At 31.3% G+C, this 27300-nt stretch overlaps 1 protein-coding gene across 7 annotated transcripts in view; it reads right to left on the bottom strand.

Annotated features, from left to right (window-relative positions):
- The window catches only part of LOC143258674 (myosin-IIIb-like), a 96812-nt gene that overhangs the window by 21344 nt on the left and 48168 nt on the right, over positions 1–27300 (bottom strand). For all 7 annotated transcript variants that reach the window (XM_076518051.1, XM_076518053.1, XM_076518054.1 and 4 more), the window contains exons 9-29: positions 25999–26089; positions 25633–25797; positions 24998–25114; positions 24663–24767; positions 19006–19089; positions 17778–17928; positions 17263–17314; positions 16672–16776; positions 16279–16381; positions 13830–13956; positions 11352–11562; positions 10971–11112; positions 10274–10427; positions 7185–7273; positions 6336–6536; positions 5143–5411; positions 4421–4532; positions 4004–4166; positions 3676–3741; positions 3214–3345; positions 1084–1152 (exon numbers count right to left, since the gene is read on the bottom strand). In XM_076518051.1, the coding sequence (XP_076374166.1) occupies positions 1084–1152; positions 3214–3345; positions 3676–3741; positions 4004–4166; positions 4421–4532; positions 5143–5411; positions 6336–6536; positions 7185–7273; positions 10274–10427; positions 10971–11112; positions 11352–11562; positions 13830–13956; positions 16279–16381; positions 16672–16776; positions 17263–17314; positions 17778–17928; positions 19006–19089; positions 24663–24767; positions 24998–25114; positions 25633–25797; positions 25999–26089 (2708 nt within the window). The remainder of the gene's footprint in view (positions 1–1083; positions 1153–3213; positions 3346–3675; positions 3742–4003; positions 4167–4420; positions 4533–5142; positions 5412–6335; positions 6537–7184; positions 7274–10273; positions 10428–10970; positions 11113–11351; positions 11563–13829; positions 13957–16278; positions 16382–16671; positions 16777–17262; positions 17315–17777; positions 17929–19005; positions 19090–24662; positions 24768–24997; positions 25115–25632; positions 25798–25998; positions 26090–27300) is intronic.

The raw sequence follows: 27300 nt of genomic DNA, 5'->3' as shown, positions 1-27300 counted from the left end.
ATCAAAAACAAAACTTTTTTTTTATAATATCTATACAATCTTAGCTTCAACAGGATAACAGGTAAGAATGGTAGTCTTATTTGGGTAAAAAAAGTTGCAGAATAAATGTGCTGCTAAAACTGTGAATATTTGGCTTCAAGTTGACACTTAACTTTTCATCCAACTGAATTCCACTGATAACTGTACTACTCTGTTTTGTGAAATTGTACAGTTGTGAAATACTTAAAAAGAGGCTCAGAACAAAATAAAAATGACTAATACATTAGACTAGTAGTTCCCACACTTTCATGCCACAAGATTCCCCACTAGAACATCCTGAATTCTGGTTGAGGTCTCCTACCTACCAAATCTAAGTATCTGAACAGTACTGTGTATCTATTATGAAACCACTGCACTGACATTTTCCTATGACCCTAAGTTTGTGAATCTCTGAATTAAACAGTGATAGATATATAATTAGGGACAAATTAGTACTGCATGAAATAACCACCAGGTGAGGGTTTTATAGCAAGTCTACAAAAAACAACTTGTGAATCTGTGATCCACACTTACAAGGCTGCTATAATACAAATGTAATGCATGAATATTTTTCAGTTTTTCAGTTTAATGATCATTGCTGATATAATTGGAAGTTACAGATGGTAATTAAGAGACTTACATACTTATGTGTTCTAATGGAAATCAGTGCCAAATTTGGGATTTGCTTTTAAGGAATTCCTGTAAAAGTGTTTTTTGGATATAGTTGGGTTTCCTAAAGGATTGAGTGAAAACTTTCACCTTCGTGAAAACTTGAGGCTGAAACAACTTATTTGACACCCCCCAAGTTTCTCAATGGGTGGGTTGAAAATGTTTACTTGTTTGTAAACCTCAGGACCAAGAAGATTTGTTTTATATCACTTATAAGTGAATGAGACCTGAGGAGTTATGAAACCTACACACACACGTACACAGAATCTTATTATGTATATAGATATTAGACTTAATATTTACATACTTAATATTCAGACTTAATGTATTATGTTAATTTATGCAGTCATAATAATAAAAAAAATGTCTAAAACAAGAACAAAAACGTGATTGTACCTTCTAGCTGTTTTTTTCGTTCTGCAATGAGCAGTTGAATTTTTCTTCTAGTTAGGTAACTTCGTACGTCTGTTGAAACACATTTTTGTGAAAACAATCAGAACCTCACTTCATGAAAATAATGATGTGTTAAAAGATATTTCACTATGGGAGTTAAATTTCAATTGTAATACAATTATAAAATCGATTACTTGTCCATGCTTGGTTTGATATTTTTTCTGGAGGTTACAAAATCATAAAAGAAGATTTATGCACAACCATCTGGGCAAAAGGCCTTATTAGCACTTGATATTGCAAAAAGTGAAATGACATCTTATTGTATTATTTTCTTTACTTTCACTTATAAATTATTATAACATACAATTGATGAACAGATACATGTTTTTTTTGCTATTTTTACAATTTATGATTAAGACATTGCTTAAAGCTTTATTAATGGGTTTCTTTCATAAGTTTTCTAGAACAATAACAGCTTTTGAACAAATATTAAGAAGTTTATTTACTAATGATCTATGATTAATGCTCCTATATTTACTTACACAGCATTGGGAAAATTATGTAAGTAGTGATTATAAAATGTAGCTATTATTGAAATTCAATCCCTCTGCTGTGTGAAGATGAACTGTACTAGAATCCAATCACATATTAACAGTTTACATTGTAATTGGTTGTCTTCCTATCAATCAAAAAGTGGCACACCAGTAAAAGCCTAAGAAAGTACAGGCAATCATACTGTGCACAACAGTACTGATAGTAGTTTGAATTCAGTCATGACTCCTATGATTGAAGTATCACATGGCAAGCATATAGAAATCAAAGTTTTTGTTGGTAAACTCCATGCTAATAACTGTTGTAAAACTGCAATTTTCAGAAGCAGCTGGAAGTAAGACACTAAAAACAGCATGTGAAATGGGGAGTTTTAATAACAGAAGCAGTTGGGGTAAAAATTAAAAGTATTAAAGTGATGTCAAGCATGATGAAACTTTGTAGAATGGACAGTAACTGCCTGTTGTGGAGACACAAGTGTAGAGAACGACATTTCAAAAGTCTTCCGCCTTTTGTCTTCAAGTCAGTGTGTGTTTTGGTGCTGATGGTCTTTTGTAGTGTCCTGGTGGATTGTGGAGAGCGTGTTGTAATTGACTGAATTATCACTGTTTCTGATTGGAGGAGAGACTTCCTGTAGAATCAACCAATGGCAGTCACAGGTTACTCACCTCTAATCCAGAATCTCTGTTAAGTGAAGGTTTAATATTATTATTATAAAATGATTCTTTGATTTTTCTTGTCTTCCAGAATTTGTCCATGTTGATGATTCTAGTTTTCTCCCAGTTTATTCTGTGTCCAGTTGACATGGCATGCTCTGCAATGGCTGAATTTTGTGTTTTTGTGAGTCTGGTATTATCTTTATGTTCTTTTCTTCTTGTTGTGAGTTTTCTTCCCGTTTTTCCAATGTGTGTATCGTTGCAGGAACACAGAATTTCATAGATGACATTTTTGAGATTCTCTTTGGTAGGTCACTGTTTGTTTTTTACCAGAATGGAACTGGGAAACATGACTCACTGGACAGAGATTTATCCTCCAGCATGAAAGTTGCCCCACGTACACAAGTGTGGTGAAATTATATCTTAACAATAAATAGGCCAATGGAACACTCAAAAGCATACTTCAATATCCAGTTTTAGCATTTCTGAGTTTGTTCTAGCTTATTAAAATCTAAGAAGATCAAATAGTGATCAAATACATTGACAGAAGTGATATAGAACACTGGAACAATATTCCATAATGGTACATTAGTAATATATGAACACAAGGTGTACTACTCTGTGTAAAGTAAAGGGTTCACCTATAAAATATTGGCAGACTACATAACTTGTCCTTTCTTTTGTATTTTCTGTGATAATGTCTATGCCATTAATAAATTCATCACTGTTTGCAATTACTTGCTATTTATGACTTTTGTATGTGTATTGCTTGTGTGTTTCCATAATTATGATCATTAATGTTTTAGCATTTCCAGTAACTTACATCCAATTGCTTTAATACTAATGTAACATTATCTTTCTGTTGCACATTTAATAAAAATAAAATAAAACAACAGTGTTCACTGGAGACTCTCTCCCACTTTTTTACATTTTTGTATGGTACAGGCTGCCTCATCAGGAGTACAACTGTGAGTATCACTTGCTGGGCTCTCTGACCTAACATCATCATCTGGTCCTGGGCTAGTGTCCCTTCTCCATGGAGGAATTTGAGGTCCATCACCTAGTAAGTATGTTTCCAGGTTCAAGTTTCAAACTAGTATATTTGTACATACAAATAATTCTATTCAAACAATTTGTCACAAACAAAACTCTTACATGCACAAATAAAGTGCAAAACCATGTATTTTAGTAAAAATAGTTATGGCTAAATAAATTAGGCTATTCTGGTCTTTACTTTATAAGTAAATATTGAACATCTTTGCATATTTAAACCATAAACCTAACATCTCTGCAGCCTTAAATAAAGTGACAATTGAGAATATACAAACCTAAATTCAGCATTATCATAGTATATTTCAAACATAAGTATGGTGAAATAATTGATACTTACTTGGTATAGACAATGGTTTGGATGTCTCTAAGTTCCTATTTTTCCTTGCTAGCCAGCCTCTAGCATCTAGAAACAAGTAAAAGGTGATTACACAGTGACTAGAATTTTATGAACGTCAAGTATTGTAATCATAACAAAAAAACTATAAATACTATGTTGGTTGTAATATTCAGAATTTAAACACTTTCTACAAAAGATAAACCAATTCAATGAATGATAATGTATCAAAAACACATCTTCTCATTAAGATTTTTCAATTTGAAAAATCACAGAAAAACTAATAATAAAACTCATAATAAAGTACAAAACAGTATATATCACAACCTACATTTCTGTAGTATCAGAACACTCTTGGCAACTTGCCATCTCTCTCTCTTTGCCTTCTGTATTGCCAACCACCTTCGAGCAGCTGCTTGAACAACAATGATCTTTCTGATCTGCTGTTCATATATGTGGGACAGGTATTCCACATGATAATACTTTAGAAACACCTGAGTAAAAGGAAAATTAACTAAAACTTTATATTTTGAACTGATTCTGTATTCACAGGTAAAACTCCTATTAATATTAGCATTATGCACAATGAACTTAAAGAACAAAAGAACCCTGAAATACACTGTTCTTTTTACTTTCTTCAATCCTAAGTTGCTTGTATCTCAGATACATGTTTATAAGTAATTTAAAAATACTATGCACCTTTAGTAACAAAAACATAGATACCAAATACTAGACATTTTTTTATTACCTTTGTTTTTCCCAATGCCCAACCATCCATTTTTAGCCTTAGCAGTAAGAGCCGACAATTTTCTCGTGACACAACAACCCTCTCATCAAATCCAAAGGCAAGAAAACAGTATCTAACATAGGAACACATAAAACTTTAGGTCATAAAGGAAAAGGCTTATGTAAAAAAACCTATTATATGTTAAACTTGTAATTACACTAATGTATAATACTTACACTACTTAGATTTCATGAACAAGTTAACTTTCCAAGCTCTTACTAAGTTAGAAATTATTTTCACAATTCCATTTTATCCCATTGTTTCTGGTCTGAGCCTACATATCCTTCCACATTAATTTTACAATTTTAATTTAAAAAATGTATCATGAAAATGACATTGTTTAAATTTCCTTCACCACAACATCTAAAAGTGTGTATGTAGTGATTTATATAAGTTGTCCAAAAATAATCTTGGTACTGAAAAAAAGTTTGAAAGTTTTCATCAAATACAATCTTCACTACTAATTTTATGTTTCACTGTAGCTTAAAGAAAGCTCACAACTCTTTGATAAATTTTTATCAGCACTCCTCATTTAAAAGAAGAGATTTAAAAGAGTGTAATTAGCTACTGCTATGTAAAAGTTTATCAGCATACAGAAGATCCCACTAATACAACTTTGTTTAATTTATTAAAATAAGACAAGCTTGGTCAAAGGAATCTAAACTGTGTTACTCAAACATTACCTCCTCAGAAACTCTGCAAATGTTAGCCGGTGGGAATATCCCTGTTGACGAATGTGAATAGTTTCCAGTATGCCTGTGTAACGAAGCTGCTGTACTACTTTCTTCAAGTTAAAATGTGCTGGAAGTTTTTCATCATTTGGTTTAATGCAGCGAACAAAGTGTGGAACACCACTGACCATTTTGTTAAGAAGATCCATCAACGAATAACGAAAATAAGTCGCAACAGTCTGTTGAGCCCGAGTCTGGCTAATTAGGCCATGAGTATTGTACTGAAAAAACAACATTTATAAAAAAAAATCTTTACAAAACCATGCTGAAGTGACAGACAGCTCTAAAACTTAATACCAATTTATACTTTGAGATGTTATTTGTTCGTACACAAATCTGATCTTCTTTATACATTCTGCATTTTTTATTACACCTGTAATATATTCCGAATGTTCCTGAGGTAAATATATATATTGCAAAGTATCATGAATTTTTGCAGCAACACTCCACTGAAGGAAAACAAATTTTAAAAGTTATAACAAATTTTACATTAATTATTATATATTCATTTCAGTCATTTCAGATTTCATAAAATTTTTAACACAAAGAACAAACAAACAAAACATGCTGAAAGTATCACATACAAGAAGCATACATAAAATACTATACGAAAGTTAATTATGAAAATTAAAAATTTAAAAAATGTGTAAAATAAAAATATATTTAGACAAATAAAACAACAAAAATTAAATACATGTATTAAAGGGAAATAATAATAATTTACATTTTCAGAAAGCCATATTTGTGTATGTGTGTAAGACACATTTGAGCATTTTAAAAACAAAACCAAAACTGTTATGTTTTAGAAATTGAAAGCACCATTAAGCTCAATGTTAATGTTTATAAATAGGCTATTGCTGAATAAATTGAAAACTGGCAGATCAAATACAGGTTTGATGGAGAAATTTCCCATTAATTACCTTGTTAAGATTTTTATATAAAGAAAAAATAAAAGGGTTACATAGCAGCTTAAGTGCCAATTTTCTGTGTTACAGATGTAAAAATTCATCTTAAGAAAAAGTAACTCAGGATTATTGTAAGCAACACAGAATTGTTTTAAAGAAAACTACTTACATTGCTATCAGTACTGCATAAAATATACATTTTCTAATTCTGAGCAATTAAAAAAATAAATAAAAATATACCTTAGACATAATATTATCTTTCAACAAAGGTTTTTGAACAGTACAACTGGCTTCAGGATTGAAGAGATGACCCGTCTTAGTTAATGGCATTCGAAATAATGTTTGAATGATGATTAGTGATGATTGTCGCAACAAGTGAATTATCTTAGGAGGTAGAAAATTTCTGTTTTTTTGAAGAAAGTTGTGAGCATTGTATGTCACCTTGATACAAGAAAACATTGAAAATGTGTAATTATATAAAACTATCCAATAAGAATTTCCATGAATCATATATGTGAAATAATACTAACCAACTCAAAGAACACATTACTCATTAACTTTTCAATGTTAGGTGTAAAAGCATTATCACAACCAGCTTCTATTTAACTGAATGTTTAGAAAAGCATGTTAATTGTTCCTATTTATCTTCAGTACTTTAGTCATTAAGGAAATTCAGTACACACTCTGTGCTTTTGGATGTTTTATAGTATTAACAAATTCTAGGAATTGATATATGACACATACTGAGATTACATATAGTAAATGTCATTTTATTATTTCAAAATGACAAATAATATTATTCAAAAATGTATCAATAAAAAGAAAAATTTTCAAAAATAAAACGTAGAATAATGCATGTATTATACTTACAGTAAAAAGTGGTGTACTGACATGTTATAACTATTTAGACATGGCATAGACATAATTGCCAAAATTATTATTTCACCATACTATATTGTAAGTATATACCAGTTTAGTAACAAAAGAACTTCATGAGAACTATTCTTTGTTTTAACTTACTAAAACACACATTGTCTTGTATCTAAAACAATAAAGAAGCCTCTTTTAAATTCTTTCACTTATATTTACCTTGCCAGCATAGTGTTGTATGTGAAACTGTAATGCATTGGATTTGGGCCGAATATAATACCTGGACTTAACATTATTATGAAATTTTTCTGAAAATAAAAAATTCAGATATTAAAAACAGTTACACTGCTATACCACAGTGTTTAAGAGATAATCTAAATTTTTTTTAACTATATATTCTAAGGTCTCTGGATTTAGATTTTTTTTAAACATACCTTAAAGTTCATAATTTTCTTTTATACTAGGGCTTACCAGTGTTTCTAATGGGTTACTTGTATTTAGTGTTTGTTATTTATGCTTAAACTAGAGTAGTTAAAACTAGTGTAGGTATTAATCACTCAAAGTTTGTAGAATGCAGTAGATACAAGGAATGAGATTTATAAGGGAACTCAGGACTGGAATGCAATTTTAATTTAGTTAGCAGTAAAAATGTGCAATTTGTTCATAGATTTTTACAGGCTGGAAAAGAAACTAGAGGGCTATCCTAAAAAGAGTAGAAACATCAGATAAAAAGAACTGTGAATCATAGAAAATTGCAACAGGATTTCAAGAGGATCTTAAGCTTTTATAAGCAAAATATATAATAGCTTGTAATGATTTCCATGAAGTTAGAAACATTAATATGAAGGCTAAAAATAGTAGCTTTAAATGTAATTAGCAGGTACACTTAAGTAACAAACTTCAGCCTATATCTTGTGCAAATAAGAGCCTGTGGTAGGGAAGGAAAACAAAAATAACAGAGAAGGATGGAAATGTAAACCTTAAGAAGGATGTAGTTATTGGTGAATATTTGGTATGGCATACAAATAGGATAAAATAATTAAATATAATTAGATTTTATTATCCATGAGCAAGAGTTGAAGATATAACTGGTGGAGGAAATAATATAGTAAAGGGTGCTAGCAGTAATACAGACTTTCTCATGCACATAAAACTTAATGATGTAGAGAAGGGTAGGTCAAAAGATCTAACTTACAAGTAAGAGACAGTGATAAAGACATTTAGAAAAATAAACATAATAACGTAATTCTGTTAGTAATACTGCCAATATGTAACTGCACAAATGAAATTATGAGTAGGTCACTAGGGCTCAATGCTAGGTTTAGGATAATTGTAACTATGAGTGGCCAGTTATACTTATAGAATCAGTTAAATGAGAACAAATAGAATAGAGGATAGCTTGTTTGCCAGTGTTATTAACTCAACTATGTGGGTAGCTTTAAATCAAGACTAGACAGTAGTGAGGACCAGAATGGTGAAGAAATAATAAGAAGCAGGGAAAAGCATAGTATAAGAGCAATGTACAAAAGTAGTTCTAAAGATAGGCTGAACTGTTAATGTTGTAATAATATTACAATATTGAAAAATAAAATGAAGAATTTAGAGCACTTGTAATTTTTAGAGCACAGAATATTTTGATATAATGGAAATAACTGAAACTTACTTAAAGACAGACAATGTTTTATGAAAGATATCTGTTTGAAATACAATGTTAAATTTATCTAATAGGGAGAAAGTACTAAAAAGATGGGAAGGAATGTTATTTATACATAAATTACGAGCTATGTCTTGATCAAGTTGAGGATATGCAAGTTAACAGAAAGGGTTTAAATCTTTTTTTGGTTGCTGTTATGGCAGTTTAAATTCAGGCATAAATACTGGAAAATCTTAGAGTAAATCTATAAGGGTTTTTAGAAATTGTTCAGGTTAGTTTTCTTCACTAATTGGTCAAAGAACCTATTAAGAACAATGATATTTTAGATTTACTGTTAGGTTTTAATATCTAAATGGGTAATACGGTGAAAATTGCTTAATTAAATTTGATGTTTTACTACATATGAAGATAAGAAATAATGAACTTGGTTCCAAATAAAAAATAAATAATTTTGAAAGTGTGCAACAAGAACTAAATGTTGCAAATTGAGCAGCTTAATTAATTGGAGACACTAATAAAATGTGGAAAATTAAAAAAATATATATATTACTTTATATATTCAAAATGGACACAAAAAAGGTAGCTGCAAGAAACAAAAAACAGAGTGGTTGACAAAAGATAAAATTTAAAAAAATATATCATAACTTTAAGAAGTTTAAACTGACTGTTATTGATTACCAAAAAATTAAGAAACTCAAAAGGGTGAAAATATAAAATTAGCTGTAAGGGTTTTTTTTAATTCATTAAAGGTAAGCAAAATATTAGGATGGGAGTAAGGCCTTTGAGGGATGATAAAGGAAAGTTCATATCTGATGATTATGGATCATATACTTTTCAGTTTGTTAAGAAAAAAACTGGAAAGTTTTAAAGAATGAAATCTCCTAGGCTAGATAATATTTACAAAATGGTTTGAAGGAAATTCATTATCACATGAATGAAATAAGTATTCATTTATATGCAAAAACGGCTCGTTTGGGTTGAGAAAATATTTTACATAGAAGGTCGAAACATTGTTCGACCTTCTATGTAAAATATTTTCTCAACCCAAACGAGCCGTTTTTGCATATAAATTTCTCAACAAGTGGGTTTCTCGACATCACTGAAATAAGTATTCACTATGGCACAGCTTATAAATAAAATCCAGTTTTCTCTTAAGAAAAAATAGATAACTAATGACAGCCAGCTAAAATACCTTTTTCATGAATGAGTTAAAATAATTTTTGTTTATGTTTTTCTAACTGGTAATGGATTATTTATATACAAAACGAGTACAACCTTTTCATGTGGTACTTTGAAAAGTTATGAGTAGATCAACCCTCTAGCTTAGGTAAAAAAACACTTACTTGGCATGAAAGCTCTACTGTTAATTTTGTATTCAGAAGATTAACAAAATGTCGGTTTTTTAATAATATATAACACTTATGTTATTGTCTGGAAACTCTGCACCTAAACATTCTGCCAAGTTTTATGGAATAGCTGCTTGAGAAGAAACATATAACCTATGTGAATAACATTATAAATCATTGTTTTGTCTCACAATGCAAAATTAATACTGGTGTACTTAAAACAACATGGTAGAAACTATTACATGTTTAATCTTAAAAAAAAAACATCTTTATAAAGATTTACATAAAATTTATCTATCAAACGTTACCAGTAAGAGACTGATCAGTGGCATTAGGAAAGTGGCTTTCTTCATCTAGAAGACACAGAAGACCCATTGGTTTTTCTAGAAACATATCCAAAACAGGTCTGTTATCACTGTAATTCACAAGGTCTATGTCTATTCCTTCGCTTCTGTATTCTTGCTGTAGATGAAACAAATTAAGGTAATAAGTAAAAAGTTATGCTTTTCTTTTTTTACATATTTTAAAACTTTATGTGAGTTTCTACATATCAGTGAATTTCAAATATGATACCACCTTAAGCTTTACTTATGTGAACTAGTTTCAAGTTGATTACATGTGCATGCTTGTTTATTTGATATTTATTTAAAGAACCTTTTTGAAGAATATAAATGGATTACCTTGTTACAAAGGGTGGTTGGTAATCTTAGGTTTGCATATATACAAACTAATTTAAGTTGACTTAACTCTAATGGTAAATCTACAAAATACATATCACTCAAGAAGTATTTTGTAGGTTAAATGTTACCCATATAAAATCAGAAATGTCTACTCAATAACAGTGAATTAAATAAGTGGTTAAAGTATTCCACAAAAGGTATTTTCATTTTATTGTAAGATAATTTTTAAACGTTTCAGTTTTAGGGTGCAATAATTACTGTGTAAAGAGCATATACAAAAAAGGATAAAGCACTGTTAAGGATAAAGGATAAAATGTGTACTTACTTGTTCCCAGGTAAAAATGTGCTGATTAAAGTAGTATTGAATTTGTTCATTAGCAATATTGATACACAGTTGTTCAAAAGAATTTTCTTTGAAGTCCTCAAATCCAAAAATATCTAACAACCCAACAGACAGTTGCTCTCCACTATAAATAAAAACAGAAAAAAATATTTTGGCATTTTAATTTAATATTCAAATAAAATGACTGATGTATATATATTAAAAAAAAAAACAACACCAACACTACACACACATACTTAATCAATTATGATTAAGCAAAATTATGAAATATAAAAATTTCTACCAAATAGAATCCAGATGTTATTAGTGTTTCAAAAAGATTATTACTATTAGAAAATTAAGAACAACTGTAACAGTACTTACTACACTATATGACCCAAAGAAAGGAGTCTGTTAATTTGGTTTACAATCCAGTCAAAAAGTCTGCCATAAAGGGCTTTTGCCATAGCATCTCTTGTGCATTCAGCTTCCTGTACACTGTTAGGTCGAGTAATTGTCTCACCTCTCATGACCATAGTTGTAGTAGTTAAGGCATTAGTTAGGCAGTTAGTGTCCACCCCTAACAACTCAGCCACTAATAAATATGCAAATATTTTCATGTTAATTACAACAGTTTTATTTATAATCAAAAGCTATAAAACATATTTTTATGTTCTCTTTTCAAGCTAATATCAATCATTTACAAAACATAAATTAAAAATATACATTTCTCTTTTTACATACTTAAGTGATGCAAATATTTATGCATTCAATTAAATTAGGAAATCTCTCTGAAATGTGCAGAGCTTACAAAAGATGTCACAGTCATTACTGTTAACATTCAAACAATACTATATCAAGCATGGCTAATTTTACTTTGTTCTATTATTATTCAATGGGAAAGTGAACAATAACTATTTCTCAAATCCTTCAATGTTTTCAACATTGAGAAACTTTGTTCACAATGTAATCTACATTCACAATATAACTGGTTTCCTTGAACCAAAGTTTTTAAAATAATTCAAAATGATAAAAACGAAGTAAAAAACATGATTTTACTTAAATATTTTATCTGGTTTACATCATCTATCCTGATTTCTATAATTTTGAATAGATGCAAATAATTTTAATGCTTTATTGGTTAAGTTTAATGCTAGAATGAAAAAAGGTTGAGTATGTCAAAAAAGATTTTGAATATGCAAATCAACAAATCAAATAACAACCAAGTTGTGGTGGAACAGAATGTAATGGAAGTATATTTTGACATCAATTGACATTTTGTAAGTAGTGAAATGCAATCAACAACTAACCACATTAGGAAAGAAGTTGCACTGATAACACATCTGCTCAACTATGTATCTCAAGAAGCTGAAGAGTAAAACGATTATTCATAATATGTATATACGAAGATATATTGGTAAAGTTGTTGGATGCAGTGCTTAGGAATTTAATTGAGACTGGACTTTTAAAACTGGTGATGATAACTGTACACATTGCAGCATTATGATAGGCTTTTGCAATTGAAATTACAGTGTGGGCCATTGACAAGATGCAATGTCATCAGACAGAGCATGACTAGACAAGGTGATATGTACTGTAATCATGTATTGAGTGTCCAAAATCATTTTAATATACTGTGCTCACACTATTCTGTTACTGTTGGTCTTATAAAATTCACTAGAGTTTGGTAAGCAATCTCATGTAAAGACATCATTCCAGAAACTAAATAAAGGCCAAAGGAAAATAAGCCTCAAGTAGCAACCTTATGCTAGCCATTTAGCAAAAGTAAAATCAAACTACAACAAAATTGTCCTCCTCAAATTAAATATTGCAATTATTTTTTTAGGTGTTTCATAGATAAAGAAATGGGGCTGAAGTAGTATCCTTATGCTGGCCATTTAGCAAAAGTAAAACCGAACTATAACAAAACTGTCCTTCTCAAATTAAATATAGTAATTATTGTTTTGGATATTTCAAAGATAAAATAAGTTTTAATGATATCTCTTAAGAATGTAAATTCATAGCAGCCTCTTGCAATTTGAAAGGTTTTCTCCAATTTATGCAAATAAAAAGAGCTACTGAATATATACACGCATAATGATAAAAGTTAATATTATGGCATGTAATTAAAAATATACAGTAATAATTAACACAAATGCTGATATTTTAACAACTGTTAACCATATGCTATATTTATTAAAAGTGACTCTGTTTATCATCATATTGTCATGGCCTTATTTATACCGAACTCATAACCTCATAATTATTAGCAACTTGTTATAGCTAGCCAAACTTAAAAAAATAAATAAAGACAAATACAAGACTAAGAAAAATACTGTTTATTTGAGAATTCTCAGAAATAGCCAAGTCCTTCCTTGCAGCTTCGATTGCCCTCTTGGGATCACTGACCAATGAAATCATAAGCGTTATGTGTTGTAGAATAAGAATCATTAAAAACAAAAGATCTGGCATTGTTCACATCAGGCGTCCGCACATGGCTTTAATGAAAAAGTGGGGACGGAAGAAGATCATCTTAAATATGGAAAAACAAACTTTATAAATTTACAAATTATGTGGTAGACAATTTTACCATACAAAGATTTCAGGCTTAAGTGAAGCATACAAGATTGAAATTCTATTACTTTGTTTGTTGTATACTTTGTGTTATATACTTCTTTCTGATACATGACTACAAAACTAATTTTTAATAGTTTTGACCAAAACAATCAACAAAAATGCCCAAAACACAAACTGTTATGAGGTTGATTTTAATTCTGAAATTTTCCAAACAAATTTGGAATTAATTACAAATATGCATTTTATTCTGTACAACAAGCAGTAACATAATAACTGTAATCTTACCAATATGAGCTTTTTCTTTATTTCTCACGAGGCTTTTATTAGAATTATGTTCATCTTCTACTTCTCTAACAGCAATATCTCCTAAATGAAGAACAGCTGCGAGTATACAGTAGATAGTATCAATCTCCTGAAAATAGACAAATATTTACTTTATAAAAGTAATTGTTTGTTTTGTTTTGAATTTCACACAAAGCTGCATGAGGGCTATCTGCACTAGCTGTCCCTAATTTAGCAGTGTAAGACTAGAGGGAAGGCAGCTAGTCATCACCATCCACTGCCAACTCTTGGACTACTCTTTTACCAATGAATAGTGGGATTAAGTATCATATGATAACACCTCCACAGCTTAAAGAGCGAGCATGTTTGGTGTGACAAGGATTCGAACCTGCGACCCTCAGATTACAAGTCGAGTGCCTTAACCATCTGGCCACACCAGTCTCAAAATTAATTTTAAAAAAAATAACAGAATAGAGTTCATAAAACAGTCACAGGTTAACATAAAAAAATGTGAAAATAAGTTAATAATGTATTTGTGTTAAAAATTATCCTGGAAAAGTAGAAGTTTATGGATCAAATTTCCTGGAAATAAAATTAATGGTATTTTTAGACAAATATAGTAAATCACCTGCAAATAGAATAAAATAATCAAATTCTTGACAAAATACTGGGAAATAAAACAATCATATATTAACAAAATAAATCTCCTGAAAATAAAATAATCAAATTCAGTAAAACCTGTCTAAGCCAGAAACATCCCTTGGGGCAGAAACCTGTACAAGCCGGAAATATCAAAATTTTGCAGCATTACCTTAATATTTCTCTTATAAAAGGCCCTCTATATGATGGAACCTGCATAATGTGAATGGAAAACTATCTTTCACCTACCTCATCTATCAACAAGTAGAAGAATTAGAACCTGAGTAAGGCAGAAAAATGTTTTTGATTAAATATTAATAAATTCTTGTTTAATTAATAATTTATTTAAATATTAATAAATTCTCAGACATTTTGTTAGAGTAAGTATTGGTTAAATATATTTGTTCTTTTTTCTGCTGTTATTATTTTTGCAGTTAAATTAAACAAAAGAAAGGAACAAGAAAATAGAAGTATTCTACTTTTCCTAGATAATGCAACTTGTTACCTAAAAGTTCAACTTTCAAATGTTCATTTAGTCTTTCTACCTCCATGTACAACATCAGTTCTACAGCCACTAGATAATGGAATTATAAAGTATATAAAATTGAAATGCAAAACATTGATGCTTCAGCATATTATTGCAAACATGGACGACTATAAGAGAGCATCTGAAATGACCATGAAAATTGACGTGTTAGATGCAATTGCATTTTTAAGTCATTCAATCAAATGCTTAATAAAGTGCTTTCAAAACTGTGGATTTATTCTTGAAAATGGTGGAGATTGTACAGAAGTTGTTTGTTACGACGATTCTAGCGAAATCCAAATTCTGATTGAGAAGATTGATGCAGATGATTCTGTGAACGCGGAAAGTTTTGTGAACATTGACAAAAATGTTTTAACAGAAACTGATGAAATCGATTTAAAATCCATAATAGAATTGCAAGATGATAACAATGTGAGAAATTCAGAAGATGAACAAAATGGAAAAGATAGTAAGGAAATAAAAATTCTTCTTCATCGCAAGTGTTAAGTTATATTAACGCTATCAAATTATATACAAAAATGAAGTGAAAAAATAAACCTCATGAAAAAGTTGTAGAATTGCCATTCTTTTTAGCTGCATGAGAAAGCCCATTAAAAAAACGAAACAGTTGAAACTGAACACTTTCTTCAAATAAAGTTGATTAAGATTTTGTGTACTTATGTATATTTTGAATGTCTATTTTTATTCTTATTCTAATAAATATACCATAAACAGTATAATAACTTTATTCACAAAAGTTTTACTTCCCTTGAGTCAAGCTCAAAAATTATATATAATTAAGGAAATGCATGCTCACTGTCTAAGCCAGAAAACCTGCTTAAGTCGGAAATTTTACTTGGTTCTCTGCAATTCAGCCTTAAACAGGTTTTACTGTATTTGCAGATTTAAACCTATTGAAGATTGAAAAAATCAGATATTTACAGAACAAAACCCTTCAAAATCAAGCAACCAAATAGATAATGAACAAATATACGAAGAATAAAACAATAAAATCCTTACAACTTAAATCTCCTGTAATAAAACAATCACTTATTTATAGGACACAATCCCAAATTAAGTCTCTTATATCAAAATTAATTTTTAAACACTGATATAAGAACATACCAATTAAAACAATTTATCTACTGCATATTGTTAAATGGTGTAAAAGTATTCAAAGAACATATTATACCATTACTCTTTTCATATAAAAAATAATTTTTGTGGTAAAAATTTGAGCTCATTACTGAACATGTATTTCTCACCAACCCTCAATTTTCTCCTTACCTTTAGACAAAAACCTAAGAGTTGAAAGCCTTGTTTGATATTATTAAATGTTTTCACATTTCTCTCTCTACATGAAGAGTTGGAACTAAATTCTTGTATGTACCTAAACAAAAAAAATCAAACAATGTCACTAAGCAACTAAAATACTTAATTAAAATATATGTAACTACATCTTTGTTATAAATTGATATGCATCTGCACGTCTGTTTGACCATCACTAAAATTTTCCAACTTCCTGATCTCTTACCATCAAAAACTTTCATGAGTTCTTGAATGTGCCCCATATCTATAAGTGTGACAGCCATTTGAATTTTACTAATATAAATCTGCTAAAGGGAAACTCTTACAAAATTGAAGTTGAAATTAATATAAACAACTAATGAAAATAATTACCTATGTTGATGTCTTTCACTGTGGTTTAGATAGTAATCTGATGTCTTTCCTTCAGATTCCAAGCCATCAAAAAGGTAATAAAAAATATGAAAGTTCCTCTCACCCCTGCAAGGAAAGATTAAAAATGGCTTACAAATAGAGAATAGTACTCGCAATATAACCATTTTGAAAAATTTCTAAATTAAAACTTACATGCTATCAATGATACAACTAAATTGAAGTAAATGAAATTAAAATATAATACAAATAAGTATGGAAACAAGCAAAACAACAAATCATGAATTTATTAGAGAAGTCTATCAATTTTGATGCATAACAAATGTAATACTAAACAGTTATAAACTTTGAAAAGTAGTAAGGATCTATTTTTAAACCGAAACTTTATATCAAAACACACACACACACATACATACATACATATACTGCATTTTACTACTAAAACATTGTCTTGCATCAAATTCAGTGTTGCCATCTAGTAAACCTTTAGACAGTGCTATTAAATAATATTTTTAAAATACAATTACATTACAAAAAGTGCAAACAAAAAGAAAAATGTCAGCTGTATTACATAACAAAAATCATCTCACTTACACAGCTTGTCTAACAACTCGTGACTGTTCCAGAAGGTAGACTGAAAGTTTGGCTGTCATAAAAAGAAGCTAAGTTTGAGATATAGTTTTCTGGTAACAGAACTAATTTTTATTAAATCTTTTTAAAGGAAAAATACATGGTTACACCATGAAGTTAACATTAAAAGTAGTAAATGTGTTCTTAGATAATTAAACTTTGTTACTGTAATAGTGTATTCTGCAACCAGATTGATTTAAATTATTTGTTATAATGATGAGTAATGTAACGTTTTTGTTAGATTTCATTGTTCTAATTATGTTTAAAGATTGCTGTTCCACATATCTAAATGTAAGAAGAATATATGCAAAACAAAATGTTCTATCTAGTGGGATTAGTTTAACACCATTATACCAAACTGAATAAAAGTAATAAAAATTTACATCTTATATATTCAGATAGGTTTCGAATAGTTTAAGAATTCAGGTGAATGAATGTTTTCAAGATAAAATTTGATAATATACAGTGGGAAGTCTTACCACCAGTCACTTTCCCTAGTTGAGTGAAGGTCAAGTCCAAGTATTTACCAAAACGACTGGAATTGTCATTTATACCAGTTTTTGCATTTCCAAATGCCTCCATAATTGGGTTAACTTGCAAGATTTTTTCTTCCAAGTTGCGGTTTGGTGCCTATACCCGAAAATAGAAGGAAAACCAAAAATCCTTCTTGATTTAATGCCAGTTAAGAAGTTTTTAGTAATGTAATTTACCCTAAAAATAATTAGTGCAGTCCATAAGCATTTTAATCTTTAAAAATTCAGAATGTAATATATAACATCACATACATTTAATAAAAACAACGCTTTCCTTTTCAAATATAATTTTGGGAAAGACTTTACAAATTTATTAAGATAGGTTCAGAGGAGGGCTACCAGAATGGTTATGGTGATGGAATTTTTAGTTGTTTTTTTTAATACAGTTAAATTAAGATCTCTTTAAAAAAATGATATGAAGTGATCTAATGAAGTCTACAAGATTACCCAGAGGATTGTTAGAATAAAGGTTTTTGCTTTATTTGTGTTATCCTGAAGACACCAGAACAAGATGACCCAAGTTTAATATTTGGAAAGACAGCCTATGTTCCAGTTAAGACAGTTTACTTCTTTTAACACAGAGACTGGCTTATAGAATTAACTGCTTTTGGTAGTCAGCACTTTAGAAAAGTTTAATGGATAATTAATATTTTCCAAGAAATAAAGATTAAGGTAGAATATTTACTTTTCTCAAAGTCGGTGTGTTAGAACAGTTTTCAAGGACAAAATGGTCTCTTGTTGTCCATATATTAAAAATTAAATATATGTTACACATGATGAAATACTCAAAACTCTTTACACTTTTTTAGATCTTACAATTATAAAGATAGAAGACAGGAATAAAGCATATAGTGAAATTCTACAAACCCAACTGTAAACATACTTTCAGTGATAATACCATAATCTACAACATATACATTTCTGGAGATCAGTTTCACAAGAAAACACTTAACAAAACTGTTTCTACAGAAAAAAAATCTTTCAAGTTATTCAACAACCATATTTTCTAAGATTGTCACACCTACCCTGAAGACATGTCTCACTAATTTCATTAACATTTTATCAGGGGATTTTAAATTTACAAATTCACACTCAGGAATGTATGAATATTTGATTTAAAATACAATTTTTCATAAGTAGCATAATAAAAAGGAAAAATAAAGTAATTACTTACCATTCCAAGAGAAACCATTTGTTTTAGTAAAAAGTTAGCACTTTCTGTTTTGCCAGCTCCACTCTCACCACTGATAACAACACACTAAAATCAAAAATAAAACTCCACTAAGCCTTGCAATGTACTGAACTGTTAAGACTGATATTAAATGTGATGATACAAAAACATAGCCATATGTTTTCAATAATTATAACTATGTAAACAGTTAATCATTTAGGAAGGTTATCATCTTCTTACACTGAAAATAGATTTCTGATAGATACTTACCTTCGCTCAAGCAATAGTTTTCCTTGATCGTCCACTGCTCTCTAACACATCGGAAAGAAATTTTCATGTTTGACAAGCTAGTCTTTATATCCCATAAGTTGAAGCTTCTCATTTACCATTCACAAAATATGTTACAATCCTCCACCAATAGGAGCATGACATACTCTCCTATAGTAGCTGGATCCCTCTGTACTACCTTACATGAACTTCACTTTTAAGATTAAGCCCAAAAGAAACAGAAGAACACTGAAAATGGAGAAGAAGGGTAGGAAGTGTGCAACTGGAGGCAAGTATTCATCGTAAATCTATTTTCAGTGTAATAAAATGATAATTTTTGATACAATACATACCTCAACTCACACAATAAGTAAAATCCCACACTACAAAGCAGGATGGGTTTGTGTAAGATAAAACAAGAGACCCCCTGTGGAAAGCATTTGTAGAAAATTGAAAAGATATGCTTTATAAAGAAAAACAGGTCTGATATTTTCCCACAAAGTATAGTGTTGTGAAATGGGCAGCAATGAGGCCAGAAGCAAGTAAAAGAAAGACCTCAAAATATAAGGTAAAAGGTGGAAAAAATCAAAGTGAGTCCCACTCCATCTACAACCATAAAATTATATAATGATTGGGAACAAAGCATCTCCAGTAGGACAAGAGCCATTAGTAGCATAAAGAAAAAACTTGATATGATAGGTAACTCCAAACCCACACATAAATAAATGGCTATATAAGCTCCAACATAACCTTAAAAATAGGGTATCATCCTGTACCTGGTTTTACAAGCATGAAAATAACAATTCCAACTTAACCAAAGAGAAAGGAAGAACCATTGTACATCCAGCATTATGAAGAGGATGTGAAACACCTATGAAACTGAAGGAACACAACATTATTCATCCCACAACCAGCAGAATGATACAGATAAAGTCACCCAAACTCAACCATAGGAGCAGGTAAATAAGACATTCTGCAACCAGAAAGACCAAGAAAGAAGCATATTCTGATCTCAACCATAAGAATAGGGTGCTATCTACCTGAATCTGTTGGTCTAGTTACCCCCAATATCAGAACACCTGGGATTAAACCTCCAGAAAGTAGAAGGAAGAAGGGTTCCCAGATTTACCCTTTTTTCAATTGAGTGAAGTAATATATACAGCTATGGTGTATTTTCTATGCTCTTAAAGAAGCCTCCATAGTCCACCACCCCAGCAGATAAGAACTGTAAAGTGACAAGGATGCCCAAACTCAAAATGAAAAAGGAAGAGGTAAAACGTACTTGGGAATGTGGAGGAACATCACACTGGTGAAAGTGTAATTGGTTAATGCAAAAGCCTATTTTGAAAAGCAGATTCCTCCTAATTTATTTAATTAAAGTTGTAGCAATTCCCTTTTGCTCATAAAGAGTGATGGTCCACCATGCACTTACAAGAATTCTATATTGATAACCAATAGTGATCTTGCAGAACACCTTATCTCAAACTTATAAAACTTAATGGTATTTGGTGTGAGTCTATAAGAAAGCATATCTGATCAGGCAGCAATTGCCACTGAGTGAGAACCAAATACATACAGAATAAAAAAGAAGACCCTGAAGGAAGCATGCCATGAATAGACACTAATCAAGTTAGGGTTGAACTGGCATGTGTAGTATAGTCACAGGATATAGATGATATCCATTACAGGAAGATACAGCCAGATGGTGTAAGCAATAAGTGAAAAATGTATGGAGAGTAGTCCACATTCAAACCTGGATGATCTCCTCTGGAGGGAATAGTAAGTTAAAATAATAAGCTAATAAATACAACCTGTAAGATGATGAAAGAGAGATCACAGAAGGGTTCTAGGGAATAAACAAATGGGAATAGGAATCATGAAAGGTTGCTGTATGAGCCATATAGCATCACAGATCCAATGCAGGACAAGGATGTGATCTGGATCAACCTGAAATAAATATGGGAAATAGAAGGGATGAAGATAAGAATGGAAAAGGCAGAATCCTTCACAAACAGTGGAAGTCTTGGAACTTCTTTGACAAATGGTCTGGTGTACCACAATATAATAACTATGATAAAGCATAAAAGAAACACTGATCACAAAAATGTCAAACCTATGACAATCACAAGCCAGGAAAAGAATTGTTGTATTGTTTGTATTTTGAATTTCTTACAAAGCTACATGAGGGCTATCTGTAGTAGCCATCCCTAATTTGGCAGTGTAAGACTAGAGAAAAAGCAGCTAGTCATCACTACCCACTGCCAACTCTTGGGCTACTCTTTTACCAACAAATAATAGAATTGACTGTTACATTTTAATGCCCCATAGCTGAAAAAGCAAGCATTTTTGTGTGATGAGGATTCAAATCTGCAACCCACAGATTGTGAGTCAAGCTCCCTAACTGCCTGGCCATGCCAGGCTGCAATGATAAGAAGGAAATAGATGATATAGGTAACACAAAGCCAAAGGTTTAAAGGGAAGTTGGGAAAAGGCAAAAAGAACAACAGTGAGATTCCAATCAAGCACAGGAAAGGCACAACAAGGGCAAAGAAAATGAAATGGCCAGAAGAGGCAGAAAAGGATGACAATGAATGGGAATGGGTGAGTAGAAGAAGTTCAAATGAGGTCGACAAAGAAGAGAAAGAGACTGAGGAAGGAGCAGAGGTGATAAGAACTGCAGAGGCCTCAGGAAAGGGAACCAAGACAAAGTCAGCAAAAATGGAGCAATCAAGAAAACTCAATGCAGAGTAGTATGAATGAAAAGACATATGGGTGGGAAAGCATAAATCTGAACACTCTCTAAATTTCCTGACTGAAGAAATTTATCCCAAAAGTCTGAAAATGAGAAACCAGCAACTAGAAAGACAGCAGTTTATTGTTCAGATGGGTGGTAAGTGTATCTATGTGCAGGATTTCCAGATGAAAGCATAATACTGGAAAACATAGGATCTATAGACCACTTTGTTGGAATGATTCTGTGCAGACATGATAACCAATTTGAAACAAGATTCAAAGCACTGGGAATATGGAACAGTTAAGAGCTGTATATGGCGCGCATGACCAACACCAAGAAATCTCATGGGTATCGAGATATGCACCCTACCCCACAGAAGAAGTGTTTTTGGTTTTGAAATTCACACAAAGCTACTTGAGGGCTACCTACACTAGCCGTCCCTAATTTAGCAGTGTAAGACAAGAGTGAAGGCAGTTAGTCATCACCACCTACCACTAACCCTTGGGCTACTCTTTTACCAACAAATAGTGAGATTGACCGTCACATTATAATGCCCTCACAGCTGAAAAGGCGAGCATATTTGGTGTGGCAGGGATGCAAACCCACAACCCTCAGATTACAAGTCACATGCCTTAACCCACCTGGCTATGCTGGGCCCAGAAGAAGTGTCAGTAAAAGGATGTAGATCCAGAGAAGGAGATAAAAGAGGAGCATCAGATATAGTATTGTCACTGTCCAACCACCAAACAAGGTCAGTCTGAATGGAATAAGGAAGGACAACTGGTTGAACTAAGAGATTCAAGCTTAAACTCCATTGACTGTGGAATTTCTAGGTTGATGAGATCTTCCTATGAAGCCCACACCTGCAAAAGGTGTAGAAGTGCATCAACTGGAAAGAGAATGAGAAGATAGGACCTTGATACCCAACTGCTGCATATCCCAAAGATGTAGCAGAGTAGTCTGTGGTTGACTGAGGTGGGGATTGTAGAAAATCCCCAAGTGAACTAGACACTGTGTAGGGTAAACAGTGGACTTTGATTAGCCAACCACATGAGCTGCCTCCTCCAGGAGCAAATTGGTGTGGTCAGCAAAAACCAAACAGGAAGGAGATAGAAGAAGCCAGATATCTATGTAATGATGAGACAGGAGTCCCAAACAATGTAGATATCAAATGAAGGTCTTGACTACCTTACAAAATGCTTAAGAACCTGAGACAAGCCTAAATGGAAGAGCTCAGAATTGGAAAACCCAGCCCTCATAGACAAACCAAAGAAAACGATGTGAGGATGGAAAGATGGGAACATGAAGGGTATGCATCTGTTATGTTAAACTTGTTCATTCAAAAACCTGGAGTGAAAACTCAACAATGAAACAGAAACGACTCCATGGAAAAATAAGAAGGACTCAAAAGTTAATAAAAGGTCTCCAACCTCTGGTTTTCTTGGAGATGCCTCAAGCCTGAGAGTAAAAACTGATTGAATGAGGAACATCAACTCAGTAGCTTCTTTGAGAAGATGTCTTTCACTGCCTCAGACAGATGACTGACTGAGATAAGAAGGGCACTGGAAACAAGGAAGAAAGTACTGACCAAAACTGAAAAGAGATACCCTCTAACAAAACTCATAAAATCCACCAATTGATAGTGATGGTCTTCCAAACACGGAGTCTGACTCCCACAGGATCTGATCCCAATGTGTAGTCACCTATGCTGCTATCAGAGTTCTGGACAAAGATGGGAAAAAAATGAAGATAAGGACAGGAACATCAAAATGTGGTGAAAGGATGAGGCATGGAATTGGGAAGATGGGAAATGAAAATAGGACCAGGAGATGCAAAGAAAAAAAGGCTGAGGTAAACAATTAGCAAGAGAAGGTAGGGAAGTATGCAATTTAGTTGCATAAATATGGGACTCCTAAGAATCAGGATGGTTCCCCAAAATGGGATCTGATGCCTGAAAAATCACCTGAATAATGGTGAAAGGCCTCAAACAAAAGTTGTAAAGAGGAGAGGTGACAAAACCTAAGTGTAAGATGAATCTTCAAAAATTGTGCTTGTGAAAATGATACAGAAGCCACAGGATTAAAACCCCATTAGGGTAAAAGCACATTTTTTATGTGAAAATGGTAAATTAAAGTCAGTAACACACTAGAATGCAAGAAAGTGCAAAAAATTGCAAATATAAACAAAGTTAGAAAAAAAATTAGTGAAAACTGAAAGCAATTGAGAAACACATTCAACTTGTATTGTGCTAATTGAGAAAGTGAAGTTTATTTACAACAGTACAGAGGAAGCAAGCTGCTCTAGGAGGGCATGGAAAATTGTCACATGACCTACGCCTGCTTAATGTGCAGCTCAATCTTGGGGTTTATAAGGGCTAGAGTGTCAAGTGAGAAAATGTCTTTCAATGTAATAGAGTGGAGGTATGTATCATATCAGAAATTGTGTATATTTGTCATTTAAGAACAAAACAATAGCAATTTGGTGACACTTATGCCTCATATTGCAGTATTATAATCATCTTTAATTTTCTGAATGAAATTGCATAACAATATAACCGTATTTCACAATACCAAATTCTTTAAAGTTTATAACTGAGACAAGTAGCAAACTTATTTTAATTGTTGATTCATAAAAATTTAAACAACTAAAGGATACCAACCTGATTCTGCCTCTGATGAAGCATTGAATGATAAGCACTGTCAGCAATGGCAAAGATGTGGGGAGCATTATCTGCTTTGGCATGATTACGGTAAACAAGAGATATCTAAAGTAACACACACACACATAGAATAAATTATCATATACAATGAAACAAACTGAATGGAACAAAGCAAACTGAAATCATAACATGACATTAAAAGAAAATAATAATAATTTCAATTTTAAGATGACGTTTTCTTCTTAAAGTGTACAAAGTTTGTTTTGGTAATGAAAATAATTTTTTTTAAGTTTTAAATACAGTTAGCACAGTGCTTGTAGGAAACAACTAACTACCTTATCTGTGTAAAGAGGGACATCTTGGAAAGGGTTCACAGCCAATAATATATCACCAATGTAGGTGTAGATCTGATTTTGGCCATACCTCTTCGCTAGCTGTTCTACAATTATGTCCTATATGATAAAACAGATAAAATTCTTGCTACTTTCCAAAAGATAAAAGAATATACATGTTTACAAGTATCAAGTTGAATAAATGTATTTCTTTCTAAGACTTATCAATCTGGTATAATACTGTAAAATTCTAGACTTTACAAGCAAAATAAAAGAAGCAAATAAATAAACATACATGTAAAAATAACTTCTTTCAAACTAAAATTGCAAAGATGCAAAATGAAAAATTATCAACAGAAAGCTCATAACTACATCATAAAAACCTTTAAAACAACAGTATATAAGATATCATATGCTTTCATTAATTTAAGAATTATAATACAACAGTATTTGTCATTTTAAGAGTTAAAAACTTATTGATTTGTATACACAAACAAAAACATCAAGTTTGAAGTATCATGTTAAAATTAAGGAATATACCAAAAATTATAATAAAAATTAATTGTGCATTTTGTAGATTTGTAAATATTGATTTTTATGCACTTTTACAATAAATTTGGATCAGTTTTTAAGCTTACTTCTGTCAAATTCTCCAAACCAGCCAGATCATCCATCATGATAGGTTGAGGACGAGATTTTCTATCAGTTTTCAACTGGCCATGCTTGGTAGTGACTTCTGGTGGTCTTTTACAATAACCTAATTCCTTCTGTTTACACATGATTTCTTTCAATTGTAACTGTATCTGGAAAAAAGATTTTTACCATTCTATTTCCTCTGTACTTAGATGGATGAAAACAAACTTAATAAACAGTTCATGTTATTTTAGATTTTTGTTCATAAGAAATTAAGAGAAATTTTCTGTTGGAAGGAAGAATGAGTACTTGTGTCATGTACTACATTCTGATAACAAATTAGGTATATATTTAAGTATAAAATAGTTTACCTCAGTTGGTTTCACAGGAACTTGTTCAATAAAGGGATGTCTCAGAAGCTCAGAGACCATTGGTCGCTCCTCAAAATCTTTGATCAAGCACCTGAATTGCAATCACGTCAGATACTAATTATATCTTGCTATTAGCTAAAATCGTTTAACTTTTAATTAAGTATGTTTTAACCTTTTCACCAAGAACAAAATTATACGAACCATTAAGTCTTTAACTCAAATAGATAGATTATTACAAAAATAATATAACCAACTCAAGTTTACTGCATATATAAAAGTTACTGAATTGATATACATTTATTTCCTCCATGTTAATTCATACAAAATACTAGAAAACAAGTATATTTTAATCATATGAAAAAAACTCAATGTATCTTAAAGTTACTGGTTATGTAAATAAAGGTAAGATTGTTCCTCTGGTATATCTGGACTTTCAGAAATTATTTGAAAAGGTGCCACATGAAAGACTTGTAAAAATATTCATTTCAGTAGTTGTTGGAAGAAGTTAGCTAATTGGATAGAAGAGTGATTGAATGAAAGAAAGCAGACAATTGTTATAAATGGAGTTCATTAACTGGATTAATGTAACAAATTGAGTGCATTAGGGTTCAGTCTTAGGACCTTTGCTCTTTCTGATTTACATCAGAAACAGAGATAAAGGAATGGTCAATAAATTACATAAATTTCTAATGATATTAAGGTCTTGGGTGCTGCAAGCTGTGAAGAGGATGTTGTTGATTTATAAAAGGAGTTAGATCATTTAGTGAGTTAGGCAGATAAATGGCAGATGGATTTTAATTATAATAAATAGAAGATAATGCATGTGAGTTATAATTTGAATAGGAATAATCTTAACAGTGTTATTAAGGAAAGGGATTTTTGTGTAAAAGTCTCCAAAGCCAACTAAGCAGAGTGCTGTTGCTAGTGGTAGGACAAACAAGATTTAGGTTGTATCTACTGAAATGTTGAATACAAGTGTAAAGATATTATAATTATAGGTTAGAATACTGTGTTCACTGAGTTCTTTACACTTGGAACATCAAATTTGGAAAAGTTTACATGTGAAGTTGAAATAGTGAAAGGCTAAAACCAGAATTGAGACATAAATGATAGTGGGACCAGGAGACATAAATGTAAATTTTGACAGAGTAGGATTTATCTTTAGTTAAGGCAGTTTCATTTTTCTAATAAGGTGGTTGGTCTTGGTTGTCTTCAGATATTGTAGAGGCAGTAAACTGAAGTGAATTTAAGAAAAAGATTGATAAGTATATGAGTGATAAGGGCTGACTTTAAAAAATTTTT

The sequence above is a fragment of the Tachypleus tridentatus genome, chromosome 8, assembly GCF_004210375.1.
Source record: "Tachypleus tridentatus isolate NWPU-2018 chromosome 8, ASM421037v1, whole genome shotgun sequence".
Classification (NCBI taxonomy): domain Eukaryota; kingdom Metazoa; phylum Arthropoda; class Merostomata; order Xiphosura; family Limulidae; genus Tachypleus; species Tachypleus tridentatus.
Note: the sequence above shows the minus strand (reverse complement) of the source record. Positions and strands in the feature narration are given on the sequence as shown.